Raw genomic sequence first — 20,473 nt, 5'->3', positions numbered from 1 at the left:
AATGTTGAAAGAAGAAAGTAAAAAGAAAGAGCTAGAGAGAGAGCTGGAGAGAGAGATTCAGAAGAGGAAAGAGGTTCAGCTGGAACTAGACAGACTGAAAGAGGAGAGTGAGAAAGAGAAGAGAGAGATGGAGGATAGACACAGACAGGAGATGGAGGAGATCATGGAGATGTATGAAGGAGATGCCAGGGTGGAAGCAGAGAGGAACCTCATGAAGATCATCATGCCTGAACTCCAGCAAAAACTTTGGAGTGTTATGACACAGAAACAGAAAGAGTTTGATAGTAGGATGGAGGAAAAACAGAGAGAGTTAGAGACACTGAGACTGAAATTAGAGGAGAATCACAGAAAACAACTGCAAGACATTAAGCAAAGACTTGTGGAGAAAGACAAAGAAATAAGTGAGATGAAGGAACAGCTGAAAGATAAAGACATGGAGCTGGAAGAGAAAGACGTGGTTATAAAAGAACATTTAGAGACCATCAGATCTGCTTCTCAGAGAGATGCACTGTTACAGGAAACTAATGAAAGATTTGCAGATGCACTGAATCAACTCACACAGAAAGACTCACAACTGGGGAATATGACCAGTCTGCTGGGTGAGAGAGAGACACTACTGGAGAACACAACAAAAGAGGTAGAAACCAGTAAAAATCAACTGGAGACACTGGGAAAGGAACTACAGGAGAAGAACAACCAACACCAGGAGATGATGATCCTACTGGAACAACAGAAAACTGAACTGGCAGAAAAGAACAAACAGCTTGAAGAGAAAGATAAGCAGGTTGAGGAGAAAGACAGACTTCTAAAGGAGAGAAGCAAACAGCTACAGGAGAGGACAGACCCAGACCCACCAGTCCCAGTCAGGAGAAGACGCAGCAAAGAGGGGGACCATCCAAACAGTGAGTAGTTTGGTATTTAAAAAACAATGGTTTAAAAGAAGGCTTGTTATGTGGTGGATATTCAATTTGACCTTGATCAAGAAACACTCAATGTCTTGTGAAGTTGTCACAATATGGGGGCAACCTACCGGTTGCCTCCATCAGCAGCGGAAGTAGTTTATGTTGTCCTGTTGTTGTTGCATTGCTGTTCCTCAGGTGGGTGGGGCCTATTAGGATCCTGACAACTGAGGGTCATTTTATGTCTATATATGTTGTAACAATTTACGTTCATGCAACGCAGGGGTGGAAACAAATGCGGAGAAACCTGATCTTTAATCAACATACACGGGTATGGGTCAACAGGGTTTTGACACAGAAATGCAACCAGACAGACTGGATGCCTTATGCCAAGACCTAAGAGGAATATTTGCAAAACAATCAAATGCCTACAACCAAACCTCTACAAAAATAAAAGTAAATATTTCAGGAATAAAGAACAGACAAAATATTAACACAAATGCACATGAATAGCATTACGAAACTACACAAACAACGTTTGGTAAACTAAACCCCAAAAAAGGGATCAGTACGCGAGACATTAACATAAACTAGGGATGTAGCATACCCCCGCTGTCACGATACAGCCCCTGACCCCTCCCCTTTGGGCTTGGGTTTATGTTGTCTACGTCTAGTCGTCTGCGCCTGTGGATCTTCGTAGGTGTGGATGTGTCTGAGTGTTCATCGGTCTCACCTGTAGCTCCTCTCGTGATCACTCGGGGCTTATGTGGTTTGTCTATTTAATGTGCGTTCGCGCAGTGGCCCGTGCTCATCTTTGTTTGAGTCAGTCCGCATTAAATGTAGAAGTGTCATACGTGCGCTGTCTGCGCTATTTTGTGTTGAATAAAAGTGACGTTTGTGCAAACTGCTGGACTCATGCTTCGTCCGTCGCACTGCGCGCATCGTTACACTACTAACACATACAAGCATAAACCCTAACTACTACTACTTCTAACCACTACTAACTAACTACTAACTACTAGTATAAAGACTATTAAACACACCAAGAGGAGATTAACCAGAGCGAGAGAATGTCAAGCCTACTGGGGAAAACGGGGAGAAAGATGACAGGAACAGAAAGTATAAACAAACCCAGGATCGATAGAACAGGATGAAAAACAAATGTAGGCTAAGCAAACTCGGGAAACAACCATGCAAAGACTGACAACCACTGAGCAGTCATGGTCTGGTGGGGCAGTCATGGTCTGGTGGTAAGGAACTGGTCTTATGACCAGAGGATCGTGGGTTCGATTCCCAGACCTGACGCCATGACTGAGGTGCCCTTGAGCAAGGCACCTAACCCCAACTGCTCCCCAAATCACAATTGACAAAATATGGCACATTTAAAAGAAACAAGGGGTCTAAATACACAACAAACGAAGGTAGAAACAAGACACAGGTGAAATAGATTGCACAAAGGCTGAACCAGGATAGGTAAACATAGGGGATGAGGAAAACTACAATGACCAATGATTGAGAGGGTGGAGGGCAATGTGTTAATTACATCTTGTCTTTATAGCAGTTGACTGTTGGTTATTGTATCCTTCATTTAGATTAGGTCACAGGTTTTGTGTTGTGCACTTCATTCATTAAAACCCCCATTTTCCCTGAGACTAGACTTATTGCTTCCTTTTTATTGTCACAGACTCACGGCTGGGGAGTATGTGCTTTATTCAGCATAAACCGAATAAGACACTTTAGACATGGACATTTTAAAGTTCCTATTATTGGTGTGGTCACCCTTCATTGGTCATGAGAATATAAAGACAACCAACTGGCCCCACAAATACAGTAAAATGCAAGTTGATCCTTTGAAAATAGTTACTCATGGTCTATCATAGATTATTTTAACAATGCTCATCTGTTAACTGCCTTTTAAATAATGTGTTCTCCATTCTGTCTGGTTCTGCTGTATTACAGTGAGTGGAAAGACAGCAGACTTGGCAGCTCCACTCAGGAGGAGAAACAGTATTGAGGGACTTAGTCCACAGAGTACGGGATTAATATAGATACAAATAGTACCTTAATGATTTATTAACAGCTATTGACCAGGTTGCAGTAAACTATTCTGTGCCAAATTATTTATTCTTGTTCTTTTCCAGTGGGATTAGAATCCTCCAGTCCAGACTCTCCAGTGCCGGTTCCTGTACCAGAACTCAGGCTGGTGCTGCTGGGGAGGACTGGGTCTGGGAAGAGTGCAGCAGGAAACACCATCCTGGGCAGAGAGGAGAGGAGCCAGGCTGCTACATCTACACTCCCCCAGCAGAGTGAGAGCAGACAGGGGGAGGTGGCTGGGAGGAAGGTGACTGTGGTGGACACTCCTGACTGGTTCTGCCCTGAACTCTCTCTGGAGGAGGTGAGACAGGACGTGGGACTCTGTGTCCATCTGTCTGCCCCAGGACCCCACGCCTTCCTCCTAGTCATACCAGTGAAGCAGCCTGCAGGAGAGGAGAGAGGGATGCTGGAGAAAATCGAAGAGATGTTTGGAGAGAGATGTTGGAGGAACACCATGATCCTCTTCACTGTTAGTGAGGAAGAACAAAATCCTGAACAGTTAATTCAGTCAGGAAGTCAAGCGGTCCAGACACTTGTGGAGAAATGTGGGAACAAGTTTCACTGTCTCAACATTAAGGAGAGTGGGGATGGGTCTCAGATCTCAGAGCTGCTGGAGAAGATAGAGAAGATGGTGGAAGGAAACAGAGAGAGATTCTACAGCAGTGAGATCTACCTGGAGACAGAATCTCTGATCAGAGAGATGGAGACAATGTTTGTGAGAAAAAGAGAAAAGAGGAAAGAGAGACAGGAAGAAGAAACAAGAGAGAAACTAGAGAGGAGCATAGAGGAGGCTTTGATGAAATTTACACAATTGTTTGCTGACTGTCATACTCAAATCAATAAACATGAGGAGCAAATAACTGAACTTGAGAGAATGTTGAAAGAAGAAAGGGATGACAGTAAAAAGAAAGAGCTAGAGAGAGAGCTGGAGAGAGAGATTCAGAAGAGGAAAGAGGTTCAGCTGGAACTAGACAGACTGAAAGAGGAGAGTGAGAAAGAGAAGAGAGAGATGGAGGATAGACACAGACAGGAGATGGAGGAGATCAGGGAGACGTATGAAGGAGAGGCCAGGGTGGAGGCAGAGAGGAACCTCATGAAGATCATCCTGCCTGAACTCCAGCAAAAACTTTGGAGTGTTATGACACAGAAACAGAAAGAATTTGACTGTAGGATAGAGGAGAAGGAGAGAGAGTTAAGCTGGGCGTACACTGTACGATATTTTAAATCGTGTACTCAGCTCCCGCTCAAACTGTACGACTAAATCGCACGACTGAAGCTCTTGGAGCTGCTTCAACAGTGTGATACTCTCACGAGGAGCGATTTGAATTTCAAACATGTTTGATATTCTTGCGACGCTGTGATTTCTGATCGGGAGTTGGTCGTGAGGTGTGAATCGCTCCTCGTTTACCTGTGTAAACTATACGATGCACGACGCGCGATTGAGCCGAAACTCGGCCCAGTGTACGCCCAGCTTTAGAGACACTAAGACATAATTACAGAGAGGGAATTAGAGTGGGAGTCAGAGAGGGAGTCCCAGCAGGAGGACAGGGTCATCAGGACACTACAGGACTGTTTAGCAGGTTAACCCAACTGCTGCTCTGGGGGACACTCAGTGATCCAGTCATAAGCACTCGGTCTGATTGTAGGTACCATGCTAAACCAGCAGGTGGCAGTACCACTGGCAACACATTGAACAAGCTTGCTTTGACAGAAGTAAGGGTGTGTGTACAGTTCACTCTCTCCCCGATTCACTTTATTGAGAGCACGCGAACTTTGGTACGACTAACAGCAAACAGCTGAAAGTCGTATTACTTCATTAACGAGCCCGAGTTACACCAAGCAACTGATCAACGTTACCGCGACAACAGATTCACCGAACTACTTCAATCAAGCTTGCTAACGCGGCCACACGGACTGAAACAAAGGCGATCAATTCCCTGTTGTTAAATCGTGAACGAGACTCTCAGTCCTGGATGATTCCCCAGCACACCTGGACGAGGAGCCTGTGGTGGAAATTCCCTCCTAATTCCAGGAGAATTCAGGGAGGACGAGGAAACCACCCAAAACCCTCAACACGTGAGACTCTTACCGCTGGGCATAGTTTATCAAAGGGCAAAGTTACTTGAACTGTAGAGTTAACCAAGTTTTCTGTTAATACATTCCGAATGTGTTTAACTTTATTTTCATAATCTTCATCAAGATTTGTACATACAAAGTTCTCTTTGCTGTGCATGCCAGCATCTTTTATTTATCTGATTAATGGACAACTTGTAGTCTTCCCCATTCTCAGATACACCACGTTAATTTTTAGTTATTAAGCCAGCGCCATTACTCTTTGGAATACACCAGCTGAGCTCATTAACATACAGTCGCGCTGCTCTACTGTTTAAAGTCGGCGCCATTTTAGAGGCTTTGTTCTCCATTGGAGAACTGAAACTACAACCCCCGCCTCCTCACACGCGCACAAGCGCGTGCACACATTTACTCCTCCTATTTTTACACACACACACTAGATGCAGAGTCTTCACTGTAAATATACTGATCCTTGTTGATGCTGTTTGTTTTAGAATAGTTGGTTTAAAATAAATGTATCCTTTATTTTCATCAAATTGTCTGTATTGATGTCATTCAAAAGTGGTTGTTGCCAAAACCTCCAAAGAATTCATAGTTAAATCCTTCAGATACCAAACCATTAATTACCTTTAGTTGATAACTAAACTTGTGGTTCTGGTATAATTAGAATGAGACTGATTCTAAATTAATGAGACTGATTAATAATTAAGGCAAAACAAATTATATCTACTTTAAAGGATTAGTAGGTGAAACTCCCACATGATCATGAGTGATCTAGTCATAAGCACTCGGTCTGGTCATGAGTGATCTAGTCATAAGCACTAGCCTGCAGTATGCCACTGTTTAAATAGCAGATTACCTGGAGCACAGTGAGTGAATAAGTTCTGAATGTTCGATCATACCAATGAACAGCAGAGATTACAGTTTCAGCTCCAGCAGAATCACTGATCCGTGAACAGCAGAATCAGTGCAGATGACAGAATCACTGATCTGTGAACAGTAACAGATTTAAGTCTGAAGCAGCAGGTTATAAATGGATGTTCTTGCAGCAGATCCAGTCCTGATAAATTACACGAACCATATGAAGATTCAGGCATCTTCTGGAACCAGTGGACAAAAAATGTTCCGACAAAAATTACAAAATATTTTAGAAATAGAACATGAATATAAACCATTAGTGGTGAAGCAGTTCAGCACCAGGAGAGAAGTTGTGGATAGATTCTTCAGAGTTGGGTTACCCCTGCAAGTTGGTGAGCTCCACATTTGTCTGGGAGAGTAACATGACACTAGTGAAAGAGTGCATGATTCTGGAATGCCCATGTTATCTTTAAACAAGTTCTCACAGTAGCAGATTCCTCTTCCTTTGGTTTTCTCTATGACTTCTGTGTCTCTGTCCTTTCTGTACTCTGTTCTGGGGTCAGGTCTTAAAGCCAGGTCTCTGCAATCAGGATCAGATGGAATTGAAAAGTCATTTCATTTGTTTTGTTGACAATAAGTATTTCTTACATTTAATTGGTCAGAGAACATAGACAGGAGGGACTCAGATGGCAGAGGGGTGTTGATTCTTTGTTCTCTAAGTGTGAAGTCCAACCAACAACCATAATGACCAATAACCCTTTGGACATGGTTTGTGGTTTCACTTTGTTTAGCAGACATCACTGGATGTTCAACCAAAAGGTACGGTCCTAAAAGTCAGTTCTCATTTCACAACTTCTGAAATTATACAGGTCTATACACCACATTAACCAAAAATACCAACACTAACTAAACACAAACTAAACCATCCACGTATTTGTTTTGTGTGTACCTGTGTACCTGTTTACCTGATCAGTGGCTTCTGGTAGACCTGGAAAAAGAGGTTGGGAGGACTGAGACGTGGAGTATATATAAGTTCTTGCATATATTGGATTCAGACTTTATCAGCATCATTACTAACACAGCAATGTTACAGTGTAGTCTAATTATGTCTCTTTATATTTGTCATTTTTGCTCTTTAATTTCATCTCTCCTGCTGTCTGAAGGTGGCAAATAGTCTCTAAACTTCATGCTTGGCCCGGTCACCCAGCTGTCGGTCATGTTGTTGCTTTTGTATTTCATGTGCCACTGTGTTTTGGTTTTGTTTTCCATGCCTGATTGTTTGTTACCCCACCTCTCATCACTGTATTCACCTGCTTCTAGTTTACTTCCTTGTTGGTCTGTGTATTTAAATCCCATTTTAAAAATTTTTTGTTGGCTGGTCATTGTTTGTACAAATCATGTTGTAAGTAGCTTTGTTTGTTGTAGCTTGTTGGTTAAAGTTTATATTAAAGCAGACACAATACCTAGTGGTGTCATTCCAAGAGTGAATGTAAAGGTAGAGGGTGAAGGGTGTGGAGGAGTGATTCAAACTTGACATGAGTGTTGGCTTCATCTAAATGGACTGAAACTGTGTCCATGAGAGGGAAGGTCATAAATAAGAGTAGATAAGCTCAGCTGTCTTAGACCAAGGTTCCTCACATGCAGAGATGGACTTTACACTGGAGGATGCTGGACACACGTCGCCACCTATATATGAACATGTACAAAATACGCTTGTTGTAGATACCTGTCCAACAGTCTGTGAGAATGATTGTTTCTCCTTGATCGATCGATCGATCGATCGATCGAACACACACACACACACACACACACACACACACACACACACACACACACACACACACACACACACACACACACACACACACACACACACACACACACACACACACACACACACACACACCAGTGAGACTTGCAGGGCTTTAAGCAAGATGTTAAGTGAATACAGGTGCAGGTGATTACAGGTTAAGGGTGTGCTAATATTCCAGTGATTGACGTGGAGTGATGTGAGGTGGGTGTCTCCCCGGAGCCCTGGGACTGGACTACACTGGTTAAGATGGGTCAGATGGTTGCTAATTTTCATGTATTTTAAGGACTAACCAATCAATCAATCTACACAAAAACTCACACTAGACTACTACCATAGAAGATTTATGAAACCTTCATGTGGTCCTACCATCTTCTCCCTGTGTGTTAACAGGATGACAGCCTGCTTCAAAAGTTGTTGTGGTGGGTAGGAGATGGTTTCCTTTATTCTGCCTGTACACACTTAACTGGTCCACACAGCCATAATGTGCATTATGATGGAGGCGTTACATGAGCTCATTATCGGTATTGGATATTTTACATCTACTTCACCTGTAAAACCTTCAGTGTTTGCTGCAATTCAAAAAATTATTGGAAGCATGCAATTCAGCACCATTTACATTAATAGCGAGAATTGTGAATAATGAGAAACATATTAAATCAGTAAATAATCCAATGACGGAGAATTCAATTAAGATTTGGAGGTACATCAATTGGTATTTTAGCCAAAACTACAATCTCTAATTTGACACCAATAATAAATAATGAGGATTTTACTCCTGGTTTTAAAGGTGGTGTGTTCCAAAGGTGGTTAGCCGCTAGTGTAAGAGTGATGGGGATCTACTTCTTGGTGGTGTGGTTGTCATTTCACAAGTTAAAGATAAATATAAGCTGTTACAAAGAGATTTTTTTGCATACTTACAAATTAGATATTACATTAATTTGTATCTCAAAACAACAAGTTATCGTTCAACTGAGTCCAATGGAAAAGTTTTTGGTTTATTATAAGTTTAAAAAAGGATTAATTGGACATTGTTACAAATATATACAGGAGTATAATAAATATAATTTTGAAAAACTTATCAAGAAGTGGGAAAGGGATTTTAAAAGAGTGTGATGAGCAACCATGGAAAGAATTAATTCAATTAACTCAATCTTAGTAATAAGTACAGTATAAAGAAAATGCAGTTCCGGATGCTTCATAGACAGCGGAGGACTCCTTATGTTCTGAATTAAATTTTAAGACTCATTTTGTCTTAAGTGTAAATCAACTTATGCATCTGTTTTGGGAATGTCCAAAAGTATCAAACTTCTGGAGGTTTTTAAGATATTACCATTTGAGAGGCTTAGTGCAAAATTAAAGAATAATGAGGACGGTTTTATGAAGATATGGCGACCCCTTGTGGAACATCTGCCCCGTGATCTGCAAGACACTGTACAGCAGTGGTTCCCAAACTTTTTCTGCCGTGCTCCCTTTTAGTAGATGAGAATATTTTTGCGCCCCCCCCCCCCTATTGACACATGTGCACATGTTTTACTGCCAAGCTCCGCGCCCCCCCCCCCCCCCCCCCCCCCCCCTGCAATAGCTCCGCGCCCCCCACTTTGGGAACCACTGCTGTACAGCACAGGTGTCAAACTCAAAGCCCGCGAGAGCTTAAAAAGCCAAATTGTCAAAAAAAAAAAAAAAAAACTAAAAGTGAGCAAAAACTACATTTCCCACAATTATGTTACTCGCGAGGTGACGGCATCTCGACACTGCAGTGCATCCATATCGATGCGATTTTCCCAATAAGTGTAATTGGGAAATACAAATAATGATTCCAAAATGTCCATGAAGAGAAACATTGATGCAGATAGAAGGATGTTTCAAGAAAGATGGGAAAGCGATGTTTGCGCTTCAAGGAGAAAAATGGGTATGAAGCAGTGGCAGTTGTCAAAGAGTACAATATACGTCGGCATTTTGCGACCAAACACAGAGCTAAGTATGCCAAAATTAGCCCTCAAGAAAAACGACGAATTGTCAACAGATCGCAACAGAGTGTGTTCATGACCACAAACGAAACGGCAGTAAAAGCTGCTTTGTTGTGGCTGAAGAAATCGCCGTGCTTCAGTATTTTTCAGAGGGAGCATTTTTGAAGCACAATCGCTATTTTCACAGTAATTTGATATTTCAAGTTTTGAACAAAGTAAATGTGATATATTTGATCAATTTTTCTTTATTCACTTGGATAGTTTGATCGTTGATTGATGGAGTAATGTGGGTTTCATAACCTAACAAATTTAAAGGATTTATGTTATAATAACAGAAACAAGCAAACATTTTTTTACATTTACGCAAATATATCTAATATTTGTAACTTGAATAAGTAATAAATTCAGAGGTATTTAACATTAAGGAGTAGGTACATTTATAAGTTAGGGCGTACTCACACTAGGCACGGTTTGCTGGATCCGTGCTGGGGCCCGGTTATCCCCCCTCCCCACTCCCCCTCTGGCCTGCACTCACACTCGCTTCAGCAACCCGGCCCGAGCACGCTTACGTCATCACAACGCCGCTTTATTTGGAAAAAAAGCGCGCTCGCACAACACTATAGAGCTCATGATTCTCTTTTTATTGTATTTTTGGAGTCGTTTTGGAAGTGCAGAAACACGGTGCAAGCACAGATTTATCGATCATTTAACACAACGATTGTCTGCTAATCGCTTTGCCGCTATGACTGTTTAACGTGAGCGTCGCATCACTGATGTCATGTTTGAGTTCCAGCGAAATGAACCAATCAGACGAGGCACCAAGCGGGCCCGGGCACGGATAGCGCTCACACTAGAAGCGAACCGTGCCCGAGTCCACATGAATCGTGCCCTGGCCCACCTCTTCAAAGCGGGCCCGAGCACGGTTAACTGATCCGGGCCCGGGCACGGTTGGAGCGCTCACACTAGCCAAACGAACCGTGCTTCGGCAGGCAACCGTGCCCGGGCCCGGATCGCAGAGCCTAGTGTGAGTACGCCCTTACATATGGCCCTCCGTGGGTAACGATTATGCCGATGTGGCCCGCGGTGAAAATGAGTTTGACACCCCTGCTGTACAGAAAGGAAATGATAGATTAGTGTAGCAAGAACATGGAAGATCTGTTTTAAAAAAAGAGGAAAGAAAGAAAGAGAAAAAAATAGATTGTGTATACCTCCTCCCTCTTTTTTTTGTAAGCTCAGACTGTTCTTTGTTTGTGTTATAAAATGATAAAATAATTTAAAAAATGAAAATCACTGGATTTGCACTGGTAATGCGTTTCAATTCCCAAATGTAATGAGAGCACGGTGGCTGGCATTTACAGGAACAGCTTTCCCCGCTCTGGACTTCAGTGGAGGATCTGTGAACGTGACAAACACGTTGACCAGCTTGTGACACTTCCACTTTAAGGACAATAATTCACGCAGGAAATGAGGAAGATTTGTACTATATATCTGATTTAAGCTCAAACCTGTTCACTTGTTTTGTGCAGGAGACTTCAGGTCCTTCCCTGTCAGCACTGGGACCAATCCAAAGGCTTCCAACAGAATCAGAAAGGCTGTCAATGCCACGACTGGCAAGTGTGACGTCATTATGGTCATCTGCCCCCTTGTGGCATGGGCTGGAACTGACATTGAAGCGACTAGCTCACCTGAACTTGTCCTGTTCGACCTTATAATTTTTATGCCAAAAAGATTCAGTAAGTGATGCCCGGCATAAAATTGAAGGGTTTTCAAAGGTTTCAAAGTGGTAATATGATGCCATATCACTACTTCATCTACTTCCTTATTAATAAAAGACCAATGACCGACAAACACAGAGGTAAAGTTTCATATTTCCATGTTGTAAGAGAAAACAGATCTACACACTGAATACAGCGCAGTTAACGGTAGGCAGTCCTGCTTTCGATTTCACACAAATACCTTTACTCAAACGTCCTTACTCAAATAGCTACTGCAAACATTCCACTGAAGGGACACGAGTCGGGAAGCCGGTAAGATCAATGTAAATTCAGCACTCACATCATCACTTACGCGACTCGACACAGTGTTTTTGAATCGTGTGGTTGTTTTAAATAAAGCGAATGTGAAAAAGACGCTGTCGTCTCCGAAGCTTACCCTGCCCGTTACTATCGTTAAAGCTGTCTTAGTTTGTCTTCACATAGCTTAACTGACCAATACGCGGCACTAACGTTACATTTACACCACCAGCTATATATCAAATAAACAGATACACCCGGCCATGGAGTGTCAAATAGTGATGGGAATTTCGGCTCTTTTTAGGGAGCCGGATCTTTTGGCTCAGCTCATAAAGAGTCTCTTTCGGTTCCCAAATGGCTCCTTTCTCCAAGTATGTCTCGCTGCAGCCTGCAGGAAGGCGGAGTTGGACATCCAACCCCGCCCACATCCAACTCCACCCTCTAATGCGCTGTCGTGCGCCAACCCACTACTTCTTCATTCGAGAAGAACTGTGTGGTACTTGAAAATATGCATAATAACTCACAAGTGTTCAAGAGGCACGTCGTTGCGCTTAATTTACACATACCTCGTTTACTTTGTGTATCGTTCCACGTATGTTATTCATTATTTTTATTTATTGGGTGGCGAACGTAAAATGTTGACGGGGGGATGTAAAATGGACACAAATTAAGTATTATATCGCGATCGATCGATCGCCGGTGGTTGGCGCCAGAGTGAACTAGTAACTCATTGAATCATAGATGTAGATCAGAGGTAAATAAACTAGATTTTTTTTCGGCGTGAGAAATCGGATGTGTGGCGTGAGAGCGTGTGAAGACGGTCAAATGCGTGTGTCTCATGCTCAATGCGTCAGAGTTGGCAACCCTGCTACTATAAGTACACAATTAAAATGGTAATGTTTACTGTTTACTGATAATGTTGGTGATAGAGAAGGGGTATGTTGGTAATGTTGGTAATGGAGAAGGGGTGTAATCAGGGCTTAATTTGAGCCGGATCCTGCCGGAACAGGATCCGGGAACTCTTTCATTTTGAAGACAGATTTCTTCATAACTTATAATTAGTAGGCTTGAAAGTTACCGGATCGAGGCAGACAGTTCCCGGAACGCACCCTTCAAAATGAAAGAGTTCCCGGATCCTGTTCCGGCAGGATCCGGCTCAAATTAAGCCCTGATTACACCCCTTCTCCATTACCAACATTACCAACATACCCCTTCTCTATCACCAACATTATCAGTAAACAGTAAACATTACTATTTTAATTGTGTACTTATAGTAGCAGGGTTGCCAACTCTGACGCATTGAGCATGAGACACACGCATTTGACCGTCTTCACACGCTCTCACGCCACACATCCGATTTCTCACGCCGAAAAAAAATCTAGTTTATTTACCTCTGATCTACATCTATGATTCAATGAGTTACTAGTTCACTCTGGCGCCAACCACCGGCGATCGATCGATCGCGATATAATACTTAATTTGTGTCCATTTTACATCCCCCCGTCAACATTTTACGTTCGCCACCCAATAAATAAAAATAATGAATAACATACGTGGAACGATACACAAAGTAAACGAGGTATGTGTAAATTAAGCGCAACGACGTGCCTCTTGAACACTTGTGAGTTATTATGCATATTTTCAAGTACCACACAGTTCTTCTCGAATGAAGAAGTAGTGGGTTGGCGCACGACAGCGCATTATGAGGGTGGAGTTGGATGTGGGCGGGGTTGGATGTCCAACTCCGCCTTCCTGCAGGCTGCAGCGAGACATACTTGCTGCAGGCTGCAGCGAGAGGCTTCTCCCTTATTTGAGGGGTTGGCGAACGTAATTTGTTGACGGGGGGGGATCTTAGAGGGGAACCGGCTTTCGTCGTTCACTTAAAAGAGCCGGCTCTTTGAACCGGTTCGTTCGCGACCGACACATCAGTGTCAAACCCCACAGTGTAAAAGGCCAGCTGAAGTGAAAATGAAAGTGCATGAAAGCCTCGCGTCTCACATATGTAGCCCCCTATACGTCGAGATACACGGAGGTGAGTAGATACTTCAGACTGAAATGTGTTAATCTCTGCAGACACAGTATGATCATAGACTAAAAGATCATAAATTCAGTTCTACCTAATCGCTTATTCAAAACAATCACAGGTTTGTCGTTCGTACTTTGTGTATCCTGTCAGAGAAATGTGGCGTTGGACTGAAAATTGTAAATGTATTGGTATAATTAACATAATAACGCTTACCTTATATGATTCTACAGTAAACTGCGTACACAGGTGAGTAAATGTAGTGTGTGTTTTTGTAACATTGGGGCGGACGCACTAGCGCTGGAGAGCGGGCCTCAAGGCTAACTAGACTGACCCCACTGGTTAGACGTGTCGTGTTTGCACGGAGCACTCGATTTTTACGAGACATGGTTAACAACTTAACGGACTATAAATAATAAGAACACGGCAAATACCAGAGTAAACTCAAAACAACTAGATTTACAATATGCACATACGAACGATGAACATAAGCAAAGAACAAATCATATGACGAGAGGCAATAGAAAAGATACCGGATAAAGCACGAAACAAACACATGAGACAACGAATACCATATGAAACACAAACCAATCTGAAACGGAACGTAGGCTACTTAAACTAAACACAAACTCGCAGGGCAATATACAACTGAAACACGACGAAGGGAAACGTGAATCTGAAACAAACCTTATAAACTTATACTCGAACGAGAGCCAGGTGTGTGTTTTAGGGTGGTACAGTGGAGTATGGCATGGTGTAATGTTGAATTTGGAGATTTCCCACGTCTGTCCCCACTTTTAATGTGTTGATGTGGTGTTGTGTGATTATATGTTATTTTCCTAATTTCCGAAATAACCGTTAATTGTTAGTTGAACACTTAGAGACAGGTTGTTGGCAGTGATCAGTGCAACAGGGAGGGAGGCACTGGATAGCTCTGGAGAAAGAATGATAAACTGGATGAGGAATGACCGAATTACTAGATTAGATGTTTAACCATATCTAAATGTGATCACCTGGAAATTATACTGAACCATTTACCTGCATGTTTTCATGCATGTGTTTATATGTATAATGTGATTTATGTTGTTAATACCAAATAGTGGAACATGTAAAGAAGTTCAGATTATGGGTGAAGATTTTAGAGAAATGCTATAGGAAGGTTTGCCTATATAATTCCTTGGCCAAAAGAATAAACTAATGATACTGTATGTGTAAACTGTATGTGTCGACCTTGTAATTCAGCTGTATCATCACTCACTCATTACAAACTCTTGTTCTTAAACAGGACACTCAGCTGAGCACCACAGTGTCCATCATGAGGGTGTAGAAGGTGTGGAGGGTGAAGATGAGGGCAGTGCAGAGACGGGGAGAAAGACCAGAGCAACAGAAGAGATGAACAGAAGGAATGATGTGACAGACCAACCAGAGAACAGAGAACAACACACAGATGAGATGGAAGACCAAAAGGAAAAATGGAAACAGATAGATAAAAGAGAGAAACAGCTAGATGAAAGAGAGAAACAGCTAGATGAAAGAGAGAAACAGCTAGATGAAAGAGAGAAACTTGCAGATGAAAGAGAGAAACAGCTAGATGAACGAGAGAAAGAGCAAAAAGAAATAGACAAACAGCTAGATGGACAAGAGACACAGCAAAATGTAAAAAAGAAATGGCAAAATAAAGGAGCGAAAGGTAAAAAACTTCTTGTATATACATACTGGTTATGGAGTTTTCATGTATGCTCTGCCTGGTAGCATCTTGCATTAATCTCTCTGTCCCACCCTTTGTTGATCCTGTACTCAGAGCTTGTTTCACTAATCACTAGGTCCATCTTTCTGGTGTTCTCCTGGTTCTTGGTTGTTTCATCCTGGATTGAGGCTCTGATGCTCACTAGTCTTTAGCACTCTTCTTTTTCACATACTTTACAGTCTTAGAGTGCTGGGACAAAAGCCTCTGTGCATTGTACGGAGTTTCCTCATGTGGCTTAATCTCATTGTGGATTAGAAGGGAAAACAATCTAGAATTGATCAGGTGTGTTAGAGGGATGGAGATAAACTATGCAGGAGTGCAGATCGGCACAAACTGAGTTGGTATAATATTTCTAGATTAATCTTTGAAAATGCTCTGTTTCTTCAGTTACGTACTGCACAATTGTAGCTGGAAACACTTTACGAAGTCATGAAGGATTCATCAGCCGTCTCCATGAACAAATACCAGACCTGCAGGAGGTGTCTACAGTGGAGGAGTGTGATGTCATTCTGCTGTTCTGCCCCATGTCTCGGGCTGGAACTGATATTGAAGCAGCACTGAAGCTCATTACTGAAGCAGGTAACTCTGAGCCTCTTCACTGTGAACACATAAGATATTGGACACACACTGCTCCATCATGTTTGACAAAATAAAGATCTTGCATCACAAGATCAAGTCTTGCTCTCTGTCCACAGTCTCCAAACCTGCTGTTCTAGTGGTGCTCCATCACACATTTGACCCAGACTGCACTGTACCAGACAGCAGCAGATCTGTAACCAGGGAGAACACGGCCACAGTGGACTGTCTGTTCTATGAGGATCAGGGACTTCTAGACTGTGTGAAGAATACAGAGGCTCTCACCAGCATTTCAAAGTGGATTGAGGATCAGGTATTTTTTCTATAACGGTTATTCATTATTTTAGTCTTAGAATGTAAGCAAACATTGTTGGAATATAAACAGATACAATATATAAGCAGGATATGAAAATATTCTATAGAATTTAATGATGTAAACAATGTGATTTTGTGTATTAGTCACATGTAGTTTATCTTTATGCAGAGTAACAGGGGACCAAATCCTGAAAACATTACAAAGGTACAATAAGCTTAAAAAAACAGATTACCTCAGTTTTGTAGAACTCATCTCACTGACTTTGCTGAGAGACAAATGATCAGCGTTTGCTAACTTGATACTTATGGTGAGGTTTGTTTTTTGTATTCTGTGTGTGAGAGAGTATATATATATATTTTTTTTTCACAGGAAATCACCAAACACACGAGTAAAGGTAAGTGATATTATTTATTGTAATTCTTGAATGATTCATTTTCTTTAATGAAAATTATCTTGTTCCCTGTGCAACATCATTTAAAAAATATTCTTTAAAACGTTTTTTTAAATCAGTAAAATATATTTGTCCTGCATGAAATGGCATGTAAATGTTTGTGTGATGGATGGATGGAGTATTTTTTATGCCCATGGGGGAAATTGTGTTGCGGTACCAGTGCACATAAATGACAAGATATAAATGAAATACAAAAATATACTGCAAATATTGTAAATTACATAACCAGATCTAGAGCAGAGGTAAAACATGCAATGTGGGTGTTGATGTGCCATGTGTTATGAAGTGTTCCTGCACTGTTATTATGTACTGAAGTTACACCCAGTTATGAAGTGAAGCCTGCAGCAGATTCTCTTATTTGGTTTTAGGCCCCAGATGGACATGGAACTTATGGCCCAAACAGAGGGTCAAATACAGCAACCGGATTAAATACGTCTCTATCATAAGTGGAAAAACACTTGGTGCTCATGAACACTTTCTACAAATGCTCCATAAACAAATACCAGACCTGCAGGAGGTGTCTACAGTGGAGGAGTGTGATGTCATTCTGCTATTCTGTGCCATTGTGTCTCGGGCTGGAACTGATATTGAAGCAGCGCTGAAGCTCATTACTGAAGCAGGTAACTCTGAGCCTCTTCATTGTGAACACATAAGATATTGGACACACACTGCTCCATCATGTTTGACGAGATAAAGTCCTGCTCACAAGATCAAGTCTTGCTCTCTGTCCACAGTCTCCAAGCCTGCTGTTCTAGTGGTGCTCCATCACACATTTGACCCATACTGCACTGTACCAGACAGCAGCAGATCTGTAACCAGGAAGAACATGACCACAGTGGACTGTCTGTTCCATGAGGATCAGGGTTTGCTGAAGTGCACAAGGAACACTGAAGCTGTGAGCAGAGTTGTGGAATACATTAAAAAGGTATGACAGAAAATAAACATTCTTTAGTTCATTCCACACAGAAATGTATTGTGTAGAAATGTATTGTTTGTGGATGTATTTATTTGTAAATGTATGTACAATATTAATTAGAATATCAAATTATTGCTTTTTTCAGGATCCAGGGGATGTATACACGTGTGAGTCAGGAGGACTTTCCAGTGATGCCATGAACATTCCTCACCATGCTGAGGCAGAAGCTAAGATAGACAAACAACACAGACAGCTCAAACGCAAATCTGAGACACAACCAGGGGAACATCAGGAGACAGAAGACAAAAAACGAAAGAGAGAGTAAGAGCATAAACGAGTGGAAGTTAAAGACTAAGCTAATGTCTGCTGAGAGGAAACGTGTACTGGACAGGACTGTGTACTTGAGTTCATTACTTTAAAGACTGTTAAGCTGGAAGCTCCAATTTCCCCATGGGGTTTCATTTCAGACCTGATCTGGGATGTTTGTACAGTATGTCTCATTAACAGCTGAGTGAGCTTGACATCTGTGTTTTTGGGGAGGGGCCACACACATTTTCTGCTTAAAAACAAAGTCTTAATTCACTTAAACTGGAAATCAATTTAAATACTTAATACTACTACTAAATTACTGGCACACTGGTACTTTAGAGACAATGGCATTGTCTCATTATGTTACCTTGTGTTTGTAGATTGAATGGATCATTTTCCTAAAACCGGACATATTGTAATAGTTTTATTAATCATCTCTCAGAATGTTATTGTCCAATAAATACATAAAAGGTGAACTGGTCTCTGGCACCAGTATATGCAGACTTTCACATCAATAATTAAATAATATAATATAAATAAAGTGGATTATTAGAATGGCTAAGTGACAAATGACAGGAAGAATAAATACAGGCTAGGCATGCCTGTGCTTTACTACTGGCAGTGTTGCCAGGTGTATGATAATTATTGTATTTGTTCTATAATTTTGCCCTCTGCACTGTGTACGATCAATAATCCCAAAAAAGGCCACATATACGATAATTTGATCTGGTCTGTCTCAACTGTCTGTCCGTTTTTAGTGAACCCTGAAATTCCAGCCAATCTGCTTTTCTAAATGTGAGCTACTAGTGATGTGTATGTGTTTGCTTCAGAATTTTGGTTATGGGTGTATGATAATTTCCCTTAAAATATGCCAATTTTATGTCTGTGGTACCATAATCCTATATTTCTCACCTGGCAACAGATACTGGTGAAGAATGAGAGAACATTTCATCAGAATAATCTCAGTTAGATCTACTCCTGTGAATTTCTGGATAGATGGGATGTGACCTTTTAGGATTACATTCAGATTGGATTTATGGATTTCACAGTGCACACATGAAGGGGAGGGACCGTACTGATAGTATGAACACACATGAAAAATGAACGTTCAGTGATAACAGGAGATGGATGAAGTGGGTTCGCGGAAGTCTCATGTGGCTGTTCTCAGATCAGTTACCGGCATGGCATTTGTTTTAGTAATCTGACCATTTGAATGTAGAAGGAGGCAGGAGGGAGGCTGCCACATGTTGATTGATTCCTTAGTGAAAAAGAAACTGAAAGATTGATACTAATAACGGTGGTTCTCCCCTCCAGAGGTAAACTGAAATGGTGACTAGGAGAACCTGTTTGGCAGCAGATAACACAGCAGATGTTCAGATGTAAATCACACAATCACGTTCTTTACATTATGAAAATTATGTTCTCATAACAGACGCAATGCCAACAGTTCTGAGAAAGGGGGCGCCATTGTATTACCATTCTACTGCAACATAAAGTAACACCTTAGTTTTGTTAAAACTGCCTCTTTGTTTCTCTGAAGGGCTGATTGATTCTCTTTCTTGATTTTTTGGCTGTAATTTAGCAGGAAAAGCACAGCATTTGATCCTTTAGTTTGTGGTTATATTAACAGACAACACAGGAGCACAGGACACGAGGGGAAGAAGAGACACTAGTATGTATGATAAATCACTGATTTGGTCTAATCTGATACATACTAATCTAAACTATGCTTTAGTTTAGATTAGTATGTAGTATGAGTTACATTGTGTTGTTCCTGTTATTTTTTTGACCAGTGAATATTCATATAGAATCTTAGTCTAGCACAGTTGATGATACTTTTATATTCCTGCACAATCAATTTATGCAAAAGTTTTGTTACAAATCAAAATAAACTTCCCTCCAGTGCATGTGAAGTGCGTTCTTTTATGTTGAATTACAATAAGAGCTCAGAAGGATTTTATTAGTAATCTCCACAAACAACCTTCATGCCTGAAGAAGGTGGATGATGTTTCAAGAGCAGGAATTGACCTAGAAGCAGAAATGAAAGCACTTTATAAAGTATCTGGCAATCATTTTTCTAAAAAACATTTGAAAACCATTACACTGATATGAGTTTTTATCATTTAATCAAACATTCATTTTTTACAGATTTTTTTACAGCTCACATCATAATGCAACTTAATAATCTAGAGGAAAATTATTGAGTCCCATCATTTACAAAGAAAGTCATTATTGACATTTTTAATTTTACATATAGATTTCACTTGGCATCATGACTATGTATACAATCAATGTTTCTACTTAAAGACAGAATGAAACCAGTTACATTAATAAAATGATTGTAAACATTGTGGTGATAAGCATGTATCAGCAGTGTTGCAACACAGTATGTGAAACTATAGGATTTGTCTGTTTGGAG

At 41.2% G+C, this 20,473-nt stretch overlaps 2 protein-coding genes across 4 annotated transcripts; both read left to right on the top strand.

Annotated features, from left to right (window-relative positions):
- The first annotated feature begins 260 nt into the window (after positions 1 to 260).
- Positions 261 to 6,146, top strand: LOC143518389 (uncharacterized). Of its 2 annotated transcripts, XM_077010849.1 has the most exons (3): positions 261 to 902; positions 2,859 to 2,930; positions 3,041 to 6,146. In XM_077010849.1, exons 1-3 carry the CDS (start codon positions 290 to 292, stop codon positions 4,252 to 4,254), a joined length of 1,899 nt encoding a protein of 632 aa, XP_076866964.1. In that variant the 5' UTR covers positions 261 to 289; the 3' UTR covers positions 4,255 to 6,146. The 2 variants fall into 2 exon arrangements, with proteins under 2 accessions (XP_076866964.1, XP_076866965.1); XM_077010850.1 differs by lacking the exon at positions 2,859 to 2,930.
- Positions 6,147 to 13,546: 7,400 nt separating this feature from the next.
- LOC143518396 (uncharacterized) lies at positions 13,547 to 19,967 on the top strand. 2 transcript variants are annotated; one of them, XM_077010858.1, is made up of 9 exons: positions 13,548 to 13,748; positions 15,025 to 15,429; positions 15,874 to 16,065; positions 16,182 to 16,375; positions 16,547 to 16,582; positions 16,748 to 16,772; positions 17,198 to 17,449; positions 17,564 to 17,754; positions 17,891 to 19,967. In XM_077010858.1, the coding sequence occupies exons 1-9, from the start codon at positions 13,685 to 13,687 to the stop codon at positions 18,068 to 18,070; spliced, it is 1,539 nt and encodes a 512-aa protein (XP_076866973.1). In that variant the 5' UTR covers positions 13,548 to 13,684; the 3' UTR covers positions 18,071 to 19,967. The 2 variants fall into 2 exon arrangements, with proteins under 2 accessions (XP_076866974.1, XP_076866973.1); XM_077010859.1 differs by lacking the exon at positions 16,547 to 16,582 and having other exon boundaries at positions 13,547 to 13,748.
- Positions 19,968 to 20,473: the final 506 nt, after the last annotated feature.

The sequence above is a fragment of the Brachyhypopomus gauderio genome, chromosome 7, assembly GCF_052324685.1.
Source record: "Brachyhypopomus gauderio isolate BG-103 chromosome 7, BGAUD_0.2, whole genome shotgun sequence".
Classification (NCBI taxonomy): Eukaryota; Metazoa; Chordata; class Actinopteri; order Gymnotiformes; family Hypopomidae; genus Brachyhypopomus; species Brachyhypopomus gauderio.
The sequence above is the reverse complement of the archived record's forward strand: the minus strand, read 5'-3'. Positions and strand labels throughout refer to the sequence as shown.